The following is a 21,472-nucleotide window of genomic DNA, read 5'->3' on the forward strand; positions in this document are numbered from 1 at the left end:
AAACAATGGGGACCTCCTGGCTGACGTATCCTGCTGTTAATTACACCTAGTTACAGCGGATTGTCTTGTCACGCTGGACCACAGAAACCGGCGTCATGGGGTTCACTCGTCTTAAGTATTGTTATTCCACCTAAGCTATTGTGTTTGTGTGTTCGAATTTTGAAGGGATTTATATGGCCCTCAATTGTTTGTCCGCCCCTTCTATTCACAAGATAGGGATTAAAATATTTCGAACGTTGTTATACCGGTGTACACCGGAAACAAAATTATTACTGCCACTGTACAGTGAGAACACTAACGTGCACTGTAATCATAACGAACACAAGTAAAAAGAGTAAAAAACATAGCCGTACACAGTCACCACAATATATACAAAAACATTCAGTAACAATACAAAATAGACATACGAAACAGAAAATAAACAGACACATAGATATATAGTGAACATCATCATGATGCAGAGTAATAGTAATGATTATAAACAAATAGAGTGACAAAACTAACAGACAAAGTGCTCATAATAAATACAAACACAAACAGTGACAACACAAACATGCACAGTAATCAAATAAAATACAAACACAGTTAAAATACAGACATACACAGTAATCAGAATAAATTTTTGACATGTACAACGACAATAGTAATGTACATCGTAAAAAGAAAGAAAACAAGGAAAAAAATTAAAAACATAGCAGTACACAGTCATCGCAATATATACAAACACATTCAGTAACAATACAGAATAGACACAGAAAACATAAGATAAACAGATATACAGGCATACAGTGTCAACACCATCATGAAGAGTAATAGTAATGATTAGAAACAGAGTGACAAAACTGACATACACAGTGATCACAATAAATACAAACAACAAAATTTACAACACCAACAAACACAGTAATCAAAATAAATACAAACAGTCACAAAACAAACATACACAGTGATTAGAAAAACATTTCACATGTACAGTGACAACAGTAACGTGCACCGTAATGATAATGAACACAAGTAAAAAGAGTGAAAAAGAAGTCGTACACAGTCATCTCAATATGAACAAAAACATTCAGTAATAATACAAATAGACACAGCATCCAATATAAACAGATATATAGATATACAGTGACAACACAATTATGCAGAGTAATAATAATGAATAAAAACAAATAAGAGTGACAAAACTGATGTACATAGTGCTCACAATAAATACAAACACAAACAGTAACAACACCAACAAACACAGTAATCAAAATAAATACAAACAAAAACAGTCACAATACAGACATACACAGTGATCAGAATAAATTATGATGTGTACAGTGACAACAGTACCGTACAACGTAAAAAGAAAGAAGACAAAAAAAAAAAAAAAGATTGAAAACATAGAAGTACACAGTCATTGCAATATATGCAAAACATTCAGTAACAATACAGAATAGACACAGCAAACATAAGATAAACAGACATAAGATAAAGACATAAGATAACAGACATAAGATAAACAAACACGAACAGTAACAACACCAACAAACAGAGTAATCAAAATAAATACAAACAAACACAGTCACAAAACAGACATACACAATGATTACAAAAAAATTTCACATGTACAGCGACAACAGTAATGTTCAACGTAATGAGAATAAACACGAGGAAAAAGAGTGAAAACGAAGTCGTACTAAGTCATCTCAATATATACAAACACATTCAGTAACAATACAAAACAGACACAACAAACATAAGATAAACAAACACACAGGCATACAGTGACAACACCATCATGCACAGTAATAGTAATGATTTCGAACAAATAGAGTGACAAACTTACAAACACAGTGATCAAAATAAATATTAACTTGTAGTGATAATAGTAGCGTGCACCGCAATGAGAATGAACACAAGGAAAAAGAGTGAAAACATAGACATAATTCGAAAATTAAACGAAACTTACCTGTAAGTTGATGTTTGATTGTAATTCTATGAGACAATTATAGGTGAGGAGATGAAATGAGAATGCACAGTGCGCATGCGCGTCAGGTTTTGAAGCATTTTTGCATGATTTCTTCCGAAGTTTAATATTAAACTTTATTCCCTAATAATAGTCTGCATCAGTATTATCATAAGGTACACAATTAGGGAGGGTGGGAGAGGCATTTCATCTCCTCACCTATAATTGTCTCACAGAATTACAATCAAACATCAACTTACAGGTAAGTTTCGTTTAATTTTTGAATTCTATATATCGAACAATTATATTGGTTCGTCATGAAATGAGACTTTAAAGCACAAATCATGCAAAGTAAAATCATGTTTAAATTCGAACAAGAAAACTTTATTGGTTATCAAACAGATAAGTACTAGCAGTTAATAAATGAACAGACTTAAGACCTTTGCTTATCCAATTCAAGTACAGCTTTCACTACTGTGTCATTTTTGACTATTTCTTTGTCATAAAATCTTGTAAATGTACTCTTATTTGACAAACCAGCATGTTTCATTATATCCGCAAGAGGGACATCCATCAGTTTAGCTTTAGAGGTTGTTGCTGCTCTCACACTATGAGCACCATACTTCACAGTATCTATTCCTGATCTTAATTTATTAAGACCACTTTAATCCACCGTGCAACAGTGTCCTTTGACACTGCTTTATGTGGTTTTCTGAAACTTATCAACAACCTGTTTTCTTTACTGTGTCTCAACATTTTAGTACGTTTCAAGTACTCTTTCATGACAGTGTACACACAAAAGTCTCCTATCAGGAGGGTAACCTCTTAAATGAACTTTGGAAAAATGAACTCCTGGTCTACTTTGCTTAATTAAACCATCACAACAGAAAACATATTCAGACATTAACTTTTTAAAATTCTTAACAGTCAACAAGTGTACAGTCTGAATCCTGGCAGCATTTACTAATGCAATAAGCATAGCAAGTTTCAAAGTCAAGTCTTTCAAACTAATATTACGCACAGGTGACAATTTGCGCAAATAACATAAAACTTGATCAACATCCCAAATATCCATATATCTACTTGTACAGGGGTAGGTGGGCGTAGGTTAAATACATCTTTCATAAAACGGATAACTTGTGGGTGCGATCCTTCTGTATACTGTTCCAGTAAAATTCCAAGTGATGACAGGGCACTCCTGGCTGTGTTCAAGGAACTATATCCTAAGCCCTTAATTGTTATACAGTTCAGTCAAAAACTCAATAACATCATTTACAGAAACATAAAATGAATTAATACTCCGTTCGCAACAGAACTGAAACCATTTTGATAAATATATATGTCTTGTACTGACATTTAGTCTTTGCTCTCCATGATGCCATAAAAATGTTGATTGATTGTTCTGAAAATCCACTGTCTCTAAAAGACTTCCTGATAACTTGCATGCAATCAAGGTCATTTGATTGGATAGAGGATGAACTTTCTCTGAAAACTGCAGCATCAAAGTTTCTTCCACTGGTGGTAAAATCAAAGGAGCTTTCACCAGCATTTGCATCAACATTGGCCACCATATTTGTGTTGTCCACAGTGGTACCACCATAAGAGCTCTTGCTTTGTCTGTTTTTATTTTCTGCAGACACCTTGTTATAAGGCTGAAAGGAGGAAAAATATAACAAAGTTCAAAATTTTTCCAATTTAAACTGAATGCATCAATAAATGTGGCATCAGGATCTGGTGACCAAGAACAAAATTGTTCTACTTTTTTGTTTATTCTTGTTGCAAACAAGTCAACTGTAGGCTGACCATAATGTTCACATATCTTAGTGAATATAACATTTTGTATTTCCCACTCAATATTATCGTTAAATCTTCGTGAAGGCTCATCTGCTTCATTTTGAATACCTGGTATATGTGAACACATAATCCAAATGTTATGTTTTATACACATATTCCAAATTTGTTTGCTGAGTTCATCACAACTTGTAGATTTAATTCCCCCAAAGTTATTTATGTATGCAACAGCAGTAGAGGAATCAGTTAATATTTTATATATTTTCCCTCTATCTGTGACAAAAAGGACTTCAAAGCAAACAAAACAGCACTTAATTCTAGGACATTTATGTGACTTCTTGACTCAAAATTAGTCCATCTGCCACCTATTTTAATGTCATTCATGACTGCACCCCAGCCAAGCATACTGCTATCAGTCTGTATAGTAAGCTCGGGATTTTCTCTACGAATAACCCGTACCTGTGTTTCAATATTTTCTATCCACCACTGAAGTTCTGATTTCATATCAATTGTGATATGCATCTTAGCATTAAAATTGCATTTATTTAGTTTCAATGCATTTATTTTTGCCTTTTCCAGTACTCTGTAATGAAGTTTTCCTAACTCAACTGCTGAGAAGGAGGCAACTAAAAGTCCAATAACTTTAGCTACTTGTCTGATCGTTTCAAATTCACAATAATGCAATTTTAAACATGCATCCTTTATTTTATTCTTTCTTTCATTTGGTAAATATACCAACATCTTTTCAGAATAAATTATATTCCCCAAGTAGGTAATCTGCCTAGATGGCAAGAGCATACTTTTTTCAAAATTTATCATAAATCCTAGCTTGGATAGCAGACTGATAGTGGCATGTGCATTTCTCACACAAAGTTCACTAGTCTCAGCACCTAACAGAGTATCATCAATGTATGAGGTGCTAATATAACCTTTATTATGTAACCAAGCATACACAGGTTTCATTAACTTGGTAAAAAGGCGCGGACCTGGGCCAACCCCATTTGGCATTGCCCTGTGCTGATATATTTGTCCTCTCCATTTAAAACAAAAATATTTTTGTTGTTCAACTGCCAGAGGTATTGAATAATATGCCATACGTATATCTACTGAACAAAAATACATATTTTTTGAAACAATATGCAGTGCACTTTCAAAATTTTCTTAAAATGATGATATGGAAGAAACATGTTTAATTTTATTCAAATTTAGAATCATTCTAAATTCTCCATTTTTCTTCTTGGTTCAGAAAATAGGGGAAATTTAAGATACTGGTCAGTTAGATAGCTCACAGGCATAATAACTTTATCTCTGACCAATTTAGCTATTTCATTATCAATTACTTCACTCTCAAGTCTGTTAAAACTAGATTGAGAGAAACTATGTTGCATAGGCAGAGCACTTTCACTAAAATCAAAGTGGCAATGTTTCACTATGTCAAGAATATTTTCGTCATGTGAAATGGTTTCCCATTGAGAGGAGAAATATTTCAATCTACCTCCAACTTTATAATCTACTAGAGTACTTACCCTATTTATTTTGGGTCCTTGTGCCAAACTCCCTTTTTTGGCTCACTGCCAAGGGTCGTCTGATACCCTGAGAACTTTTCAGCGTACCTGCCTTGCTGTTTTCCAGCATACTTGGCTTGCCCGATATGAAAAGTCTTGTTTTTAGCGAGTCTATACATGTAGTTTCCTTTATAGACCTCTCTTTTGCCTTGAATTTTATTGCCTATTTTGGCTGAGTATTCCAACTCTCTGGCTGTTTGTGAGACATCATCTCCAAACAGTTCAGTGGTAAATATGGTACAGCAGGATTACACAAATGACTGTACTCCTTACTGATGACAGGCTTAATGCAATTTCTCCTGATCATACACATCTGTTGATTACAGTGTCCAAAGAGAGCCAATGCATCTTTGCATAAATCCAATACACTATTAGCTTCTCCTTGAATGTCATACTCTGACTCCGAGCCTGACTGAAAACCAGAAAAATCAAGTTCAGCTATCTTACTTGCTGCTTGTGCAATAAGTATGGAGCCTTTCACCAGAGACGTGCCCACTGTCTGCAGCGTTCTGTCTGTGTGTCTGATTTGCGGTGTGCATAGCTTCCAAATTAGCTTATTGTAACGTACGGTGATAAGTGCTTGGCAATTGTCTGGCCTAGCAATACTCTCAGTCAACTTTTCAAACTGAGTCTCCTCCAATCCCTCGCGAAACAAATCATTAATATTTGCTGCCAGTGTTTCATCCAATGGAGGGCCCACAACGTCTTCCCCTTTAAACCGCTTGGCCATATCCGCAAATTTGCTTTGGGGATCTACCTCATTCTCAAGAGGTCGCTTAGCATCAGAACACCGACTATCGTTGTCAAAGTTGTAGTCAAAGGACGTGCCAGGTAAAACGTCCCTGTTCACAGTTTCTTCAATATCCGTTATCCCAAGGAGTTATAACAGAAGGAGATTACACGCAAGCCTTTCTATTGTCCGTTGTCTGTTACGGTGGGCAGAGCTAGCTACGGGGGGCCTCCGGTCTCAAGGTTTCGTCTGCGTCGCTCTCCTCAGCTTGGAGATAAATTTCATATGCGTTATTTCGCGTTAGAATTCGAGATCAGTAATGTCAAAGCGCCGCTGTATGCTGACAATTTTTTTCACAGGTAATTATTTGGACGATGTGCTGGAAGGGAACGATATCATAGAAAGCGATTATAAGGTGGTGACTGAGGATGGTCACCATGAGCTTTTTTTAGTCGGTGATAGATGGCTTTTTTATGGCACAACACGGTGAAAAATCACCAAGGAGAAGTCAAAAGAAAACGTCCCAACTGTGGTTTGTGAAAATGACGTTCAAGTGAACGTCTGTCCTCACTGCCAAAGGACATAATATTAATACATTAACGTTTGGACCCTCCTGCCCTTGGGTCCCATAAACATATACATTGTGACAGTGCCTACGCTTTGTGTCTGGTTTTAAATTTCTTAAAGTATTTTTTCTCTCACTCGGTATAATTTTAATATTATAATGCATTTAATTAAAATTTTAATCCAAGGTTGAGGCAATGCCACGACACGTCAGTTTACTGAATACTCGTTATAAATTTCTTTATCTTGGAAATTTCCCTTTTTTTCAGGATTATTTGACACGTACTAACACTGTTCATATTTGTCGGTAAACAAGTGCACAGTGCTATACATTAAGAATAATTTTTATTTTTCATAAATATATTTATGTACAAAATATATCAGAAATTTTAGTATTCACTGAGCTCTTTAAAGTGAAACAAATAAAGATGAGAATATTGAATTTCAAACTATTATTTACTATATTAACTTAAAATATCTTTTAAGTCAACTCTATACTCAAGCACTCTATACTCATGAAAGTAGCATCTGTGAGTAAAACCATTTTATTATATCAACAGAAGAACAAAAACAAAAATTTTACACATAAGCAGTAATAAATGAAGTCATAAGAATGATTAAGTTGCTACAGTTTTCCAGTTTTATGCAGTCTATGATGGCATTTTTTTCAACCGTGCAAATAGAAATAATTATATTCTTTTTTATCTGACTTGCTGATACCAGTCTGTGCCAGATACTATTCCACTTACAGGCCAGCAAGGTCTGAGAATCTAATGGGCCGAATGAAAAAAAAATCCTAGAAGATAAAGTGGTTAATTCTTACAAATAGGATGAAAAACATGGGATTTTCAAAAGGTTATTATAGATCAAGACAACACTTAGTAAGAACATTTATAAAATGTAACAGCTGAAAAAATTAACTGGTAAGTAAGCAGTAAGTGACTGCTTTAAAGAAATTTCACTGAAACAGAAATTTCACTGGCAATCAGGTAGACTGTTATACCATGGCACTCAACAATTTATATATAGGTTTTGAATTTTTTTCCACGTAACAGTAACATAAAATTTATGTCCACTTTTGCAATGTATAGAGTCAGTTAGGTGACTGAAAATATTTTAAAATGTCACAAAGGAGCACTATTAATTTAATGCAATCTCTGTTGGCCAGTCTTATCCAGTTTCTTCTCCAAAAAGGACAACTCAAGTGAGAATTTCTTCAGGGCCTTTTCTTCTGCCTTGCTAATGCCATGCCACTCAGAAAAGAGAGAAACCTGTAGGTTAGAAAAAAAAAACATAATAATAGCATTATGAACTACTAGTATCCATGTAGACATTATGGAATTATGCAGTGAAGTTTAATGTGTCTTGTTATGACTTGACTGAAATAATGTTCACCACATAAATGAACAATTTACAACTAAATTTATATAGAACATCAAGATTCATGATCACAAGCTAATAACCCCAAGAAATTGAAAGAAATTGTACTTATTACAAGAAATTATTTAAATCCGCCCTGGTCCCTACTCTTCTGACAGGACAAAAAGGGGATTTCAGAGAGGCTGGTTGCTAAAAGGAAAATGCCCAAGGTTGTTGTATTTTGAAAAAAAAATTAAAAAGGGTACTGTTGTTAGTGAATGTTTAATGCATCTTAGGCATTATGACAAAAATAACTTACCCCAGACACACTGACCTCCTTTTTTCATTGACATATTTTAATTTTTTCCAGCCTGACCATAATTCATATATTCAATGCAGCCTTCTCCCATATCTACCGTGTATAATAGAAAAAAAACTTGAGTAGTATTAAGATATGCATGTCAAATTCATTATCGATTTTGAGAGAATTTCTGTTTCAACACTACAAAATGAAATATTTAATTTCAAGTAATGAATAAACCTTAATAGAGTTCTATTCTTTTGTAACCACCAAGGCAAAGCTTCTTTCTTAAAATGAACTGAAACATCCAAGCTTGCCACCTAACATGCCAAAGTAGTGAAGTATAATTTAAGTAGAGAAGCAAGTACCCCTTAATTATAGAGGTGTCTTACACAATAAGGTGTGTCTTACACACCTCGACTCAAAGAGAGATGTGTAGTGAGATAACAGGTAAAGTAATTGGTAGAGCCTAGGTGAACTTAAAACCTTAAGACTTTAAAGTAAGAAGCACCAGGATTCATGTGTGTTCTTTTTTCAAAGGTTTAATATGAATTAAAACATATATATGTAAAAAGAAGACTAAATAAGTTAAAAATAACTATACCAAAGACACTGTGAAGTCAAACTTCCTGTTAGACCGCCATGATGGAAAATGCTGGGTGGAGGCAAAATTTTCCAGTCAAAAAAACTGAGCACTTTACTTTAACAACAAAGTTACCACTCCAAAGCCACCCACCATGGTGAGAAGAAAAATGATGACCAACTGTCATGATAAGTCTTTTTAGATTTAGACATGAAAAAGGTAAAGGCCAAAATGGTACATTTACCCATAACACTAGAGTAAAAAATTGGTATTCTGAACAAATCGGGTTATTTTTTTCAAGAAATATTGGAGCAGTATCCATGCAATATATACCACGTCATGACCAAGATGTTCAAGAATCTAAACACACCAATTTTTTTTATAATCTTGCATTTGAAAAGTACAAAAAGCAGTAAGGCTTTTGGCCGTAACAAGCGTAACACTTTTTGATCGGAACTCATGAAAATTGTCAATTGTCGTATCCAAGCTAGACCACATGTAAAATCGCAAAAAAAAAACAATACTGCTCAAGCAAGTGTGTTGCACACATAACAATTAGTTAAATTTTATGACTGTCATATGTGACACAAGTTTCAAAAAGTAGGAGGAAAATGTCTTTTGGAGTAATTTTTTTTTTCGAAATATTAACAAGATGGCGGCTTAAGCATCTGCTTGTTATTCGGCTACTGAAAGTGCACCTAAGTTTTATTCTTTGCTATTGCCACAAATTACTTAACAATTGCAACTGTATAAAGACCAAACTTTCTTCATCTGATACTATATTTATAGGCACTTGTTATGAGTGGGAAATATTTTTCGTGCAATATTTATTCTCCACACACCACCTTGCGAGATCAACGTGTAGCTGGACACTTACACAGTGAGACCCTACGACATAAAAGTTGCAATTTATCTTCATATTTCGTGTAGTTATGCATTTAAAAGCACTTACCTGTTTTTTGAAAACCTTGTCCAACGTAATATCATATAAATTCTGTATTTCTCTCATTTTTTAGAAACTTGGGACTCCGTTTCTGTTTCTGTCCTCAAAAATCAACAGACGAAGGCACAGATACTAACAAACGAGATTTAAACGAGAGTAGCAATTAAGCGTAACAGAGATAGGCATCCATTGTTCTCTGGGTTCTATTCATTCCGACCAATGAGAGACCGTAATACGGGCTCCGCCCCCACGCGTGTAATCTCCTTCTGTTATAACTCCTTGGTTATCCTAGAGGATAACACGTCTAATTTGGCATCATTAGACGTCAGTTTTTCATTCAGACTTTGCAAGTATTCTAGAATCTTAGAATCGTGGTTAGTTGCGGTTTTCGCAGCAACACTAGTGGTCTTTACAACAGCACTAGTTGATTTCTTATTTCTAGCGACTTGTTTCTCTTTTAAGTCTATGTCTGCTATCTCATTTTTCTCCGACATGTTGGAGAAAAGATGTATTGTAAAAAAAAAAACGACAAAATACACCGATGTATTGACAAAAAAGTCAAAATACATACACAGAAGAAATTTTCTTCTGAACCACGCGCTTCTCGCCTCGTGCTACTGACGCACATGCGCACTGTGCATTCTCATTTCATGACAAACCAATATAGAATTAGTCATCACAGAGTATAAACACATTCAGTAACAATACAGAATAGACACAACAGACAGAACATAAACAGACACATAGAGATACATAAGATAAACAAACACACAGGGATACAGTGACTACGCAATCATGCACAGTAATAGTAAAGATTATAAACAAATAGTGACAAAACTGACATACACAGTGCTCACAATTAATTCAAACATGGACAGTGACAACGCAAACATGCACAGTAATAATAAATAAAATAAGAATGAAAACAAGCACAGTCAAAATACAGACATACACAGTGATTAGAAAAAATTTGATGTGTACAGTGACAACAGTAACGTTTACCATAATGAGGAAAACAAGGCAGCAAAGCTGTCAAATGTACAGACAAAAAGCAGGAAATAACTATGCACAAAATAGGCTACTGTCAATTCTGATGCAAAAGTACATTATGTTAAACTGTAAATTCAACATCAAATTTTAATTATGCTCAACAGGAAATACCAATGAAAGTAAAATGTGTAACAAGCATAAGGCTTCAGGCCCATGAGAGTTCAAGTTCACACTTTGAAAATGTATAACTTCCAGAAAAAGAAGCCAATTAGACTGCTTTTCCAACTCAGGCTGCATGCCGATTTTCGAACTTGACCTCCGTTTTAGTAAGATCGATTACTCCTGAGAGTTTCACGACAACAGGCCTATCGGTTTTCCTTGAAATGTGTTAACAGTGTTGCATATATGTTGAAAAGTGAAAGAAAAAAGCATAACTTCTACAATAATGGCCCGATCATCCTGATTTTCGAACTTGACCTGCGTTTTATGAATATTCATCAGCTCTTTAAATATAAAGCCCAAAAGTAAAACTGCCTTCCACTTATCGTGTTTACAATGAAAGTGCAAGGTGCCGGCAACGGCGATGACGGCGACGACAGACGCAGGTGATGGCAATATGTACAGACACATCTGTACATATTTACTGTACTGTTTGAGAACAGTAAGTGACATGGTTTTTCTTAAATGGTCATCATGGGAGCAGTGCCCAAAATAGGTTTTTTTTCAAATTTTGACGCAATATTACATAATGACCATCAATTTTTAAGAATAAAATATTAGTATCATGGATATTCAGAAAATGTGACTAGCAAAGGTCTTCAGGCCCATGGAACTTCAAAGCCACAACTTGAAAATGCCAAAATGTAAACAAGACAGCACTGTTCTGAAATGGGTTTATTTCCATTTTTAACAATTTTTAACATAAAACAAAATTAACAGTTTACTGCCATTTTTATATTATCAACTAAGAAAATTGATGAGATGGGAAAAATATCAACAGAGCAGTGTTAAATGTCCAATTTCTTCCATTCTGAGATTCTGAACATAGTGAATGATTGAATCTGACAAACTGCAATGATATGAGTTTATTTCCATTTTTGAAACTTTATTACACAATACACGATAACAAGTTTACCATCATTTTTACAAAATCAACTAACAATGTTGTAAAGATGCAGGAAATGTCAAACAAACACTTTTACGTATCTTATTAGTTTAATAATGAGACTGTTAACATGCCTAAGAATTGAATCTGAGGAAATGTGAAAAATATGCTGAAAAGTGAAAAAACAGCATAACTTCTACAATAATGGCCCGATCATGCTGATTTTCGAACTTGACCTGCGTTTTATGAATATTCATCAGCTCTGTAAATATAAAGCCAAAAAGTAAAACTGCCCTCCACTTATCGTGTTTACAAGGAAAGTGCACGGCGCCGGCATCGGCATCGGCATCGCCATCGCCATCGGCGACAGCGACGACAGACGCAGGTGATGGCAATATGTACAGACACATCTGTGTCTGTACATAAAAACACAAGGAAAAGAGTGAAAACGAAGTTGTACAGAGTCATTATAATATATACAAACACATTAAGTAACAATATACATAGAATAAACACAGCAAACAGAATATAAACAGACACATAGACATAAAGTGACAACACCATCATGCAGAGTAATGATTACAAACAAATAGAGTGACAAAACTGACATACACAGTGATCAAAATATATTAACATGTACAGTGTTAATAGTAGCTAAACCGCATTGAGAATGAACACAAGGAAAAAGAGTGAAAACATAAGAGTAAATAGTCATCACAATATACATAAACACATTCAATAACAATACAAAATAGACACAGCAAACAGAATATAAACAATCACATAGATATACATAAGATAAGCAAACACACAGGGATACACTGACAATGCAATCATGCAGAGTAATAGTAAAGATTACAAACAAATAGTGACAAAACTGACATACACAGTGCTCATAATAAATACAAACACGCGTAGTGACAACAGAAACATGCACAGTGATGAAAAAAAAAAAAAAAACAAACACAGTTAAAATACAGAAATACACAGTGTTTAGAAAAACTTTCACATGTACAAAAACCGTAACGTTCAACGCAATGAGTATACACACAAGGAAAAAGAGTGTAAACAGACATACATAGTCATCTGGTAGTGGTCTGCCACCCTTTTGCCAACGTCTCACTGACGCTGGGCCGACGTCATTATGGATAAACGGCGGTCAGCCACTGTCATGCCGACAATTTGCCAACTTCGCGCCAACGTTGGGCCAACGTCATATGAGCTATTACTGTCGGCGGTTAGCTGCTGTTATGCCGACCTTTTGCTGGCGTTGCGCCAACGTCGGGCCAACGTAATTATCGAAAACCGGCAGTCAGCCACTATAATGCTGACCTTTTGCCGACGTCGCGCCAATGTTGGGCCAATGTTGTAATGAGCTTTTACTATCGGCGGTGAGCCGCTGTTATGCCAACGGTGCCACCCTCTTGCCAACTTCGCGCCAAAGCCGGGCCAACATCGTTAACCATCGTTTTACCACTGTTATGCAAATATTATTATGGACTCTCCATGGTCAGCCAGCTATGACTCAATTGGCGAATGTTGGCAACAGGGTAGCAGCGGCGTTTCTTCGTAATAACCCTCTCACTGAAGTGAAAAAGTCCCGTTGGCCTAAAAGATTATAATAACTAGAGGATCAGAGAGGCGATACCGCCTCCGAATATTGTACCACCAGCTGGAGCAAGCGCATTCGTATAGACCCCCACATACACAAAATAAGGGGTGCAGCCACCAGTCTTGTGCTTGACAAGCTGTAAAAATGCAATCAACAAGAATTTTCAAAATATGCAAAATATATATATAACTAAAAATGGTGCAATCAAAGTTAAGTTCATTGTAAGGTAGGTCAAAGGTCAATTTCAAGGTCACAGTAAATTGCCAGTATATGACTTCCTATCCAACTTCAATAGTAACTATGGACCTATCTCTGCCAGTTTTGGAGATAAAAGGGAAGCAAAATTTGCAAAGTTCAGTTCATGGTGAAAAGTAGGTCAAAGGTCAATTTCAAGGTCACAGTAAGATTGCCAGTATATGACTTCCTATTCAACTTCAATAGTAACTATGGACCTATCTCTGCCAGTTTTGGAGATAAAAGGGAAGCAAAATTTGCAAAGTTCAGTTCATGGTGAAAAGTAGGTCAAAGGTCAATTTCAAGGTCACATTTAGATTGCCAGTATATGACTTCCTATTCAACTTCAATAGTAACTATGGACCTATCTCTGCCAGTTTTGGAGATAAAAGGGAAGCAAAATTTGCAAAGTTCAGTTCATGGTGAAAAGAAGGTCAAAGGTCAATTTCAAGGACACAGTAAAATTGCCAGTATATGACTTCCTATGCAAGTTCAATAGTAACTATGGACCTATCTCTGCCAGTTTTGGAGATAAAAGGGAAGCAAATTTTGCAAAGTTCAGTTCAAGGTGGAAAGTAGGTCAAAGGTCAATTTCAAGGTCACAGTAAAATTGCCAGTATATGACTTCCTATTCAAGTTCAATAGTAACTATGGACCTATCTCTGCCAGTTTTGGAGATAAAAGGGAAGCAAAATTTGCAAAGTTCAGTTCATGGTGATAACTAGGTCAAAGGTCAATTTCAAGGTCACAGTAAGATTGCCAGTATATGACTTCCTATTCAACTTCAATAGTAACTCTGGACCTATCTCTGCCAGTTTTGGAGATAAAAGGGAAGCAAAATTTGCAAAGTTCAGTTCATGGTGAAAAGTAGGTCAAAGGTCAATTTCAAGGTCACATTTAGATTGCCAGTATATGACTTCCTATTCAACTTCAATAGTAACTATGGACCTATCTCTGCCAGTTTTGGAGATAAAAGGGAAGCAAAATTTGCAAAGTTCAGTTCATGGTGAAAAGAAGGTCAAAGGTCAATTTCAAGGTCACAGTAAAATTGCCAGTATATGACTTCCTATGCAAGTTCAATAGTAACTATGGACCTATCTCTGCCAGTTTTGGAGATAAAAGGGAAGCAAATTTTGCAAAGTTCAGTTCAAGGTGAAAAGTAGGTCAAAGGTCAATTTCAAGGTCACAGTAAAATTGCCAGTATATGACTTCCTATTCAAGTTCAATAGTAACTATGGACCTATCTCTGCCAGTTTTGGAGATAAAAGGGAAGCAAAATTTGCAAAGTTCAGTTCATGGTGATAAGTAGGTCAAAGGTCAATTTCAAGGTCACAGTAAGATTGCCAGTATATGACTTCCTATTCAACTTCAATAGTAACTATGGACCTATCTCTGCCAGTTTTGGAGATAAAAGGGAAGCAAAATTTGCAAAGTTCAGTTCATGGTGAAAAGTAGGTCAAAGGTCAATGTCAAGGTCACAGTAAGATTGCCAGTATATGACTTCCTATTCAACTTCAATAGTAACTATGGACCTATCTCTGCCAGTTTTGGAGATATAAGGGACTAAATGTTATAATTTTGGAGTTACCATAATGTGCCATAAATTTCCTACAGAAAAAATTAATTAAAATAAAGAAAAGGTCATTTTGGTCAAAGTTCTTGAAATGGGAGGTTCTCTGAAGTTGCAGAAGTTTAAATTTGATAAAATAATGTCATTTTTGACCACAAGTTGTCTGCTTTGCCAAGCATTATGTTTTATTTTTCCGGAGTTCAAAATTTATTATCCATTACCGTACTGCACATTTTACGGAAGCCGACTGGTGCCATATGTTGAAAAAAAAAATTATCTCGAAATTTCGAGATAGCATTTTTTTTGTTCAAATTTCAAAATACTATCTCGAAATTTCATAAATTTTTTTGCTCAAATATCAAAATGCTATCTCGAAATTTCGAGATAATTTTTTTTTTGTTCAAATTTCAAAATGCTATCTCGAAATTTCGAGATAAAAATTTTTTTTGTTCAAATTTCAAAATAGTATCTCGAAATTTCGAGATAATTTTTTTTTCTACATATGGCACCAGTCGGCTTCCGTACATTTTCCTTTCACCACCAATATGTACTTTCTGATACAGCGTAACTCGAAAACCGTATGGAATACAAAAAAACCGAGACCACCCCCAGTGTTGGGCTTTACATGCTCTACAAAATGCAAAAAAGAATGGGTCTCTAGCATTAACGGTTCCCGAATTAGAGACAGTTTTCAGTTTCGGTATCTTATGGCCGCTACTCCTGTGAAAATGCACCGATTGACCCCAAATTCACGGAGATGAAAGATGACCTGAAGGGTAACACTTTCCAATAATATTATTGGTTAAGTCTGTGTGGCGTCTGAATAACAGGGCAAAAAAATTTTTTTTCGTAAAAAATTTCATTTTTTTGAAAATTTTGACCCATTTGACCTTGAAGTAAAGGTCAAAGGTCAAATCCGAGGGTATATTTGAAATCTACACATATGACTTTTGGAAAGCCGTCTATAGAAATTTTTCCCGTAACTCCTTCTGTAGGGTAGATAATTAGCATTTAATTTTGCCATTTTTAGACAAGGGTGCATTGCAATGAGTGCCACACCCAGACCCCAATACCGACAAAGCCCAAATTTTACGTGGAACGAGTTGAGATTATAGGTGACCTAAATCCATGAGATGGGTACGGGGGCCCTTACCGTCTAGGAGGAGAAGCGGTAACGGTAACATGGCGGCGGAGCCGGCGGAACGGACCGGACGGGACCGAAACCATGTGTACCGCCAGCGCTAACGCTGGTGGTAAATTTTTTTGTTCAAATTTCAAAATAGTATCTCAAAATTTCGAGATAATTTTTTTTTCTACATATGGCACCAGTGGGCTTCCGTACATTTTCCTTTCACCACCAATATGTACTTTTTGATACAGCGTAACTCGAAAACCGTATGGAATACAAAAAAACCGAGACCACCTCCAGTGTTGGGCTTTACATGCTCTACAAAATGCAAAAAAGAATGGGTCTCTAGCATTAACGGTTCCCGAATTAGAGACAGTTTTCAGTTTCGGTATCTTATGGCCGCTACTCCTGTGAAAATGCACCGATTGACCCCAAATTCACGGAGATGAAAGATGACCTGAAGGGTAACACTTTCCAATAATATTATTGGTTAAGTCTGTGTGGTGTCTGAATAACAGGGCAAAAAATTTTTTTTTCGTAAAAAATTTCATTTTTTTGAAAATTTTGGCCCATTTGACCTTGAAGTAAAGGTCAAAGGTCAAATCCGAGGGTATATTTGAAATCTACACATATGACTTTTGGAAAGCCGTCTGTAGAAATTTTTCCCGTAACTCCTTCCGTAGGGTAGATAATTAGCATTTAATTTTGCCATTTTTGGACAAGGGTGCATTGCAATGAGTGCCACACCCAGACCCCAATACCGACAAAGCCCAAATTTTACGTGGAACGAGTTGAGATTATAGGTGACCTAAATCCATGAGATGGGTATGGGGGGCCTTACCGTCTAGGAGGAGAAGCGGTAACGGTAGCCGTCCGGCGGAGCCGGCGGAGCCGGCGGAGCCGGCGGAGCCGGCGGAGCCGGCGGAACGATCCGGACGAGACCGAAACCATGTGTACCGCCAGCGCTAACGCTGGTGGTACAATAACAATGTGAATCATGTTTTGTGAAGAAACATCTTTATAAATCTGAGTGAGTTAATAACGATAATTCAATTAGTTATTGAAAATAAGTATTATTACAGATGCATCTCTGAAGATCTACTTTACAGATGTCATATATAATCCAAGCTTTCAGTCCCTAGGCCTTCTTCAGAGACATGAAAAAAATGGTGAAGAAAAACTCCTGGGGTATGTGGTGTCGATGATGTGTTAAAGGCACACGATGCTGCAAAAGCGTCCTAAACGCTAAACGTAACATATAAAAAATCTATATTCATTTAAGAAACTATTGTCCCTTCTGAGTCCATTATTCAAGGTGTCTAGTGTTCTAATACATTTCTGTACGACGATCCGTCTTTTAAGACGGTGACGGTGATGTCTTTAGCCGAGTGTTGAGTTGTCCCACAGGCACGAAGAGTTTTTTGTTGTTTATAGTGCAGCGGTGGTGTCTAATTCTGTCTTTTCATTTCTGCCTCGTTTCCCCGACGTACATTTGATGGTACTGTTAACATCTTATCAAATAGATGACGCTCTGTGAGTCGCAAGATTTGCATCATATCTTTGACTACGACACTACGCTGGAAAGAAGTGACTGTGGCCTTATGTCCCACACGGGACGAAGAGGAATGATGATGATGACTAAGATTCATCTGAGGAACTATGCTGCCGCTGCGGCGCCTGGGCTGCTTCTCTCTCTGCTTCTCACATGGGACGAAGAGGAATGATGATGATGATGACTAAGATTCATCTGAGGAACTCTGCTGCAGCTGCGGCGCCTGGGCTGCTTCTCTCTCTGTAAAGAGAATAGAAAAAAATTTAAAGAACTCACACTTAATTCAATAAAACATACAAAAGTCACTGTTAATATCATATGTTATTTCACTGATATGCAAAATAAAAAAACGGCTAAGAAGACAACTGAAACCAAGCTTAAGGAATCTAGCATGATACTGATCCACGTTTCTCCAACTATTATTTTTCTATTTGCGATGTGAAATGTTCTAAACTTTATGAGGTCAGGGACGGACAGGTTAGTTTTGTACGCTCGATTTTGGACGCAACGAATCAGCAATCCATGTTTCTCTATCGTATTATTGAACCGTTGGTTTCAGTTGTCTTCTAATGACTTATTTCCTAGTTCGCATCCAATCCACCCGCGCTTATTCGTAATGTTGCATACTGAAATGAAGTTGTTAATGTATACTTTGAAATGTAGACGAAATAATGTAATTATTTTCCAGTGGTTATTATTGAATTATCAATTTAACAGGATACTAATACTGGATACTGAGCAAAATATAACAAATGTCATTTTAAAACTTACCATGCATTGCCTATGTGGTTTGTTTTCCAACAGTTCCTCTGCCCTCTCAAGAGCAACTTCACTGGAAATAGGCAGATCAAATTCTTTAAGAAGGTGATCTTCACTTGTTTCTAGTGAAGCTGCTTCTTTCTCCAGAATCTTTTTTAGGTATAAGGTATTAGTCCTCACCATTCCTTTCAGTACCTCAACTTCAGTGAGCAGTTTCTTCATGCTGAAACGGGAAAAAATTCAAATATAATGGAGGACGAAAAAGTGTAGTTAATAACATAGATGGAGAATTTCACACATTTCATTGCATATATTTTAAGAAGAATAATGTACTTAATTCCAGAAGAGAGTCGCAGGCAAGAAATAGTTGTTTACTCCTTCATCCATTGATAGGGATGATATAAGTTAAACTACTGCATCTTACCATGGCAATGGCACATTCAGCACTTTAACTATATTCACACATACCTTTCAAGTGTATTTTCTTGTGAGGATTGACTGCTCAACACAGGCGACAAATAGGTAGTAATGCATGATGGAAGACTATAAGAAAAATATGAGATACATATTAAGTGTGGCTTTGTAATGTGCACAAAATGCCTTGTCATGAGCCTAAACCAACAAGAAACATTATTATATCATACCCTGTGGGTATTTGACTAAACATCTAGAAAAATTTCAATTTAAACTTGGCTCCCCCCCCCCCCCTCCCTAAAAGAACCACCTCTGGATATTTTAGGTTACTGAGGTCCATTTTTGAAAAGAAAACCTGTAAAAATCTGAGCGGACATTATACCCCTTAATGCTAAACTCAGTTTGGAATGTATGCCATAAGGTTAATCCAGTGTTAAACCCATGCTGACATTATAAGTTTACATGTTAGTATAATGCAGCCTTGCTATATACCCCTATTATATTAGCATTTCAAATTCAACTAGAGAAAATATAAACAATATATACTCCTAAGTACAAAAAAATGTACTAGAACGTTGCTCATTCACATTTATAAATTGTCTATACATGAAATGTGGTAATTGAAATGTCTTTCAAAGCATTAAACAATTTGAGCTGGAAAATCTTTTTGGCTGCTGGAAACCCAACGTCGCCCTGACGTTGGTTCAAAGGTGGAACGCAGCACGCCAACTGCCTGCAGCTACGACTAACAAATTATTGAAAGATTTGCTTGTTTGCGTTAATTCATCTACAACAAATAAACCTCCACCTATAGTACGAAAAACATAAACACTTTAAAGTAAATACTTACCTAACAATTTGGTGCAAAATATGAAATAACTGTCAAGTGCACTTGCAACGATCTATGGCCACTTAGTGTGGATGACCTCAATTTGAAATTGGCCGCTTAGTGCAAATCGAGCACAGCTGGTGAGCCACCGTTATACTGACGTTGGGCCGCCGGCGTGAAGCAGTCGTCGGCCCTAAGTCGGGTCACCAGTAGTGGCCATGGCAGACGCACAGCTGATGAGCCACCGTTATACCGACGTCGGGCCAACGGCGTGAAGCAGTCGTCGGCCCGACAACGACTGCCGACCGCGACCGTGCCAACCAATGCCGACGTCGGCCCGACCGCTCATTGCTATCTGGGAATATATAAATATATTCAGTAACAATACAGATGAGACACAGAAAAGATAAGATAAACAAACACACAGGCATACAGTGATAACACCATCATGCAGAGTAATAATAATGATTACGAACAAATAGAGTTACAAACTGACATACACAGTGATTAAAATAAATATTAACATGTACAGTGTTAATAGTAGCGTGCACTGCAATGAGAATGAACACAAGGAAAAAGAGAGAAAACATAGCAGTCATCACAATATACATAAACACATTCAGTATCAATACAGAATAGACACAGCAGACAGAACATAAACAGACACACAGATATACATAAGATAAACAAACACACAAGGATACGCTTACAACGCAATCATGCAGAGTAATAGTAAAGATTACAAACAGATAGTGACAAAACTGACACACACAGTGCTCACAATAAATACAAACATGCGTAGTGACAACAGAAACATGCACAACAATGAAAAAAAATAAAAACAAGCACAGTCAAAATACAGACATATACAGTGATTGGACAAAATTTGACGTGTACAGTGACAACAGTAACGTTCACCTAATGAGAATGAACACAAAAAAAAAAAAAGAGTGAAAACGAAGTCGTATACAGTCATCACAATATATACAAACACATTCAGTAACAATATACACAGAATAGACACAGCAAACAGAATATAAACAGACACATAGACATACAGTGACAACACCAACATGCAGAGTAATAGTAATGATTACAAACAGAGTGACAAAACTGACATACACAGTGCTCACAATAAATACAAACACAAACAGTAACAACACCAAAAAACACAGTAATCAAAATAAATACAAACAAAAACAGTCACAATACAGACATACACAGTGATCAGAATAAATTTTGACGTGTACAGTGACAACAGTACCGTACATCGTAAAAAGAAAGAAGACAAAGAAAAAGATTGAAAACATAGAAGTACACAGTCATTGCAATATATACAAAACATTCATTAACAATACAGAATAGACACAGCAAACATAAGATAAAAAGACACACAGGCATACAGTGACAATACCATCATGCAGAGTAATAGTAATGATTACCAAAAAATATAGTGACAAAACTGACATACACAGTGCTCACAATAAATAC

General features: G+C 36.2%; 1 protein-coding gene and 1 long non-coding RNA gene across 8 annotated transcripts; both read right to left on the reverse strand.

The window, feature by feature from the left end:
• Positions 1-2,356: 2,356 nt before the first annotated feature.
• Positions 2,357-10,083, reverse strand: LOC147763569 (uncharacterized). Of its 7 annotated transcripts, none has more exons than XM_087005497.1 (5): positions 9,797-10,083; positions 8,295-8,372; positions 8,097-8,170; positions 5,269-7,872; positions 2,357-3,603 (listed from the first exon to the last, which is right to left on the reverse strand). In XM_087005497.1, the coding sequence occupies exon 4, from the start codon at positions 6,035-6,037 to the stop codon at positions 5,471-5,473; it is 567 nt and encodes a 188-aa protein (XP_086861623.1). In that variant the 5' UTR covers positions 6,038-7,872; positions 8,097-8,170; positions 8,295-8,372; positions 9,797-10,083; the 3' UTR covers positions 2,357-3,603; positions 5,269-5,470. The 7 variants fall into 7 exon arrangements, with proteins under 7 accessions (XP_086861623.1, XP_086861621.1, XP_086861625.1 ...); XM_087005495.1 differs by having other exon boundaries at positions 8,280-8,372; positions 9,797-10,082; XM_087005499.1 differs by lacking the exon at positions 9,797-10,083 and adding an exon at positions 8,502-9,196 and having other exon boundaries at positions 8,280-8,372.
• An 8,652-nt stretch (positions 10,084-18,735) lies between these two features.
• On the reverse strand, positions 18,736-21,029 carry LOC106177820 (uncharacterized). Its single transcript, XR_015333257.1, has 3 exons — positions 20,003-21,029; positions 19,207-19,281; positions 18,736-18,961 (listed from the first exon to the last, which is right to left on the reverse strand). It is a non-coding gene; the product is annotated as an uncharacterized LOC106177820 (long non-coding RNA).
• Between the last annotated feature and the right edge of the window lie 443 nt (positions 21,030-21,472).

This window comes from Lingula anatina, chromosome 2 (assembly GCF_051362555.1).
Source record: "Lingula anatina isolate TDL-2025a chromosome 2, LinAna3.0, whole genome shotgun sequence".
NCBI classification, from domain to species: domain Eukaryota; kingdom Metazoa; phylum Brachiopoda; class Lingulata; order Lingulida; family Lingulidae; genus Lingula; species Lingula anatina.

What these genes read in the sequence shown, in the direction of transcription:
- LOC147763569 (XM_087005496.1), bottom strand. Translation starts at nt 6,037, where the DNA reads ATGGCCAAGCGGTTTAAAGGGGAAGACGTTGTGGGCCCTCCATTGGAT.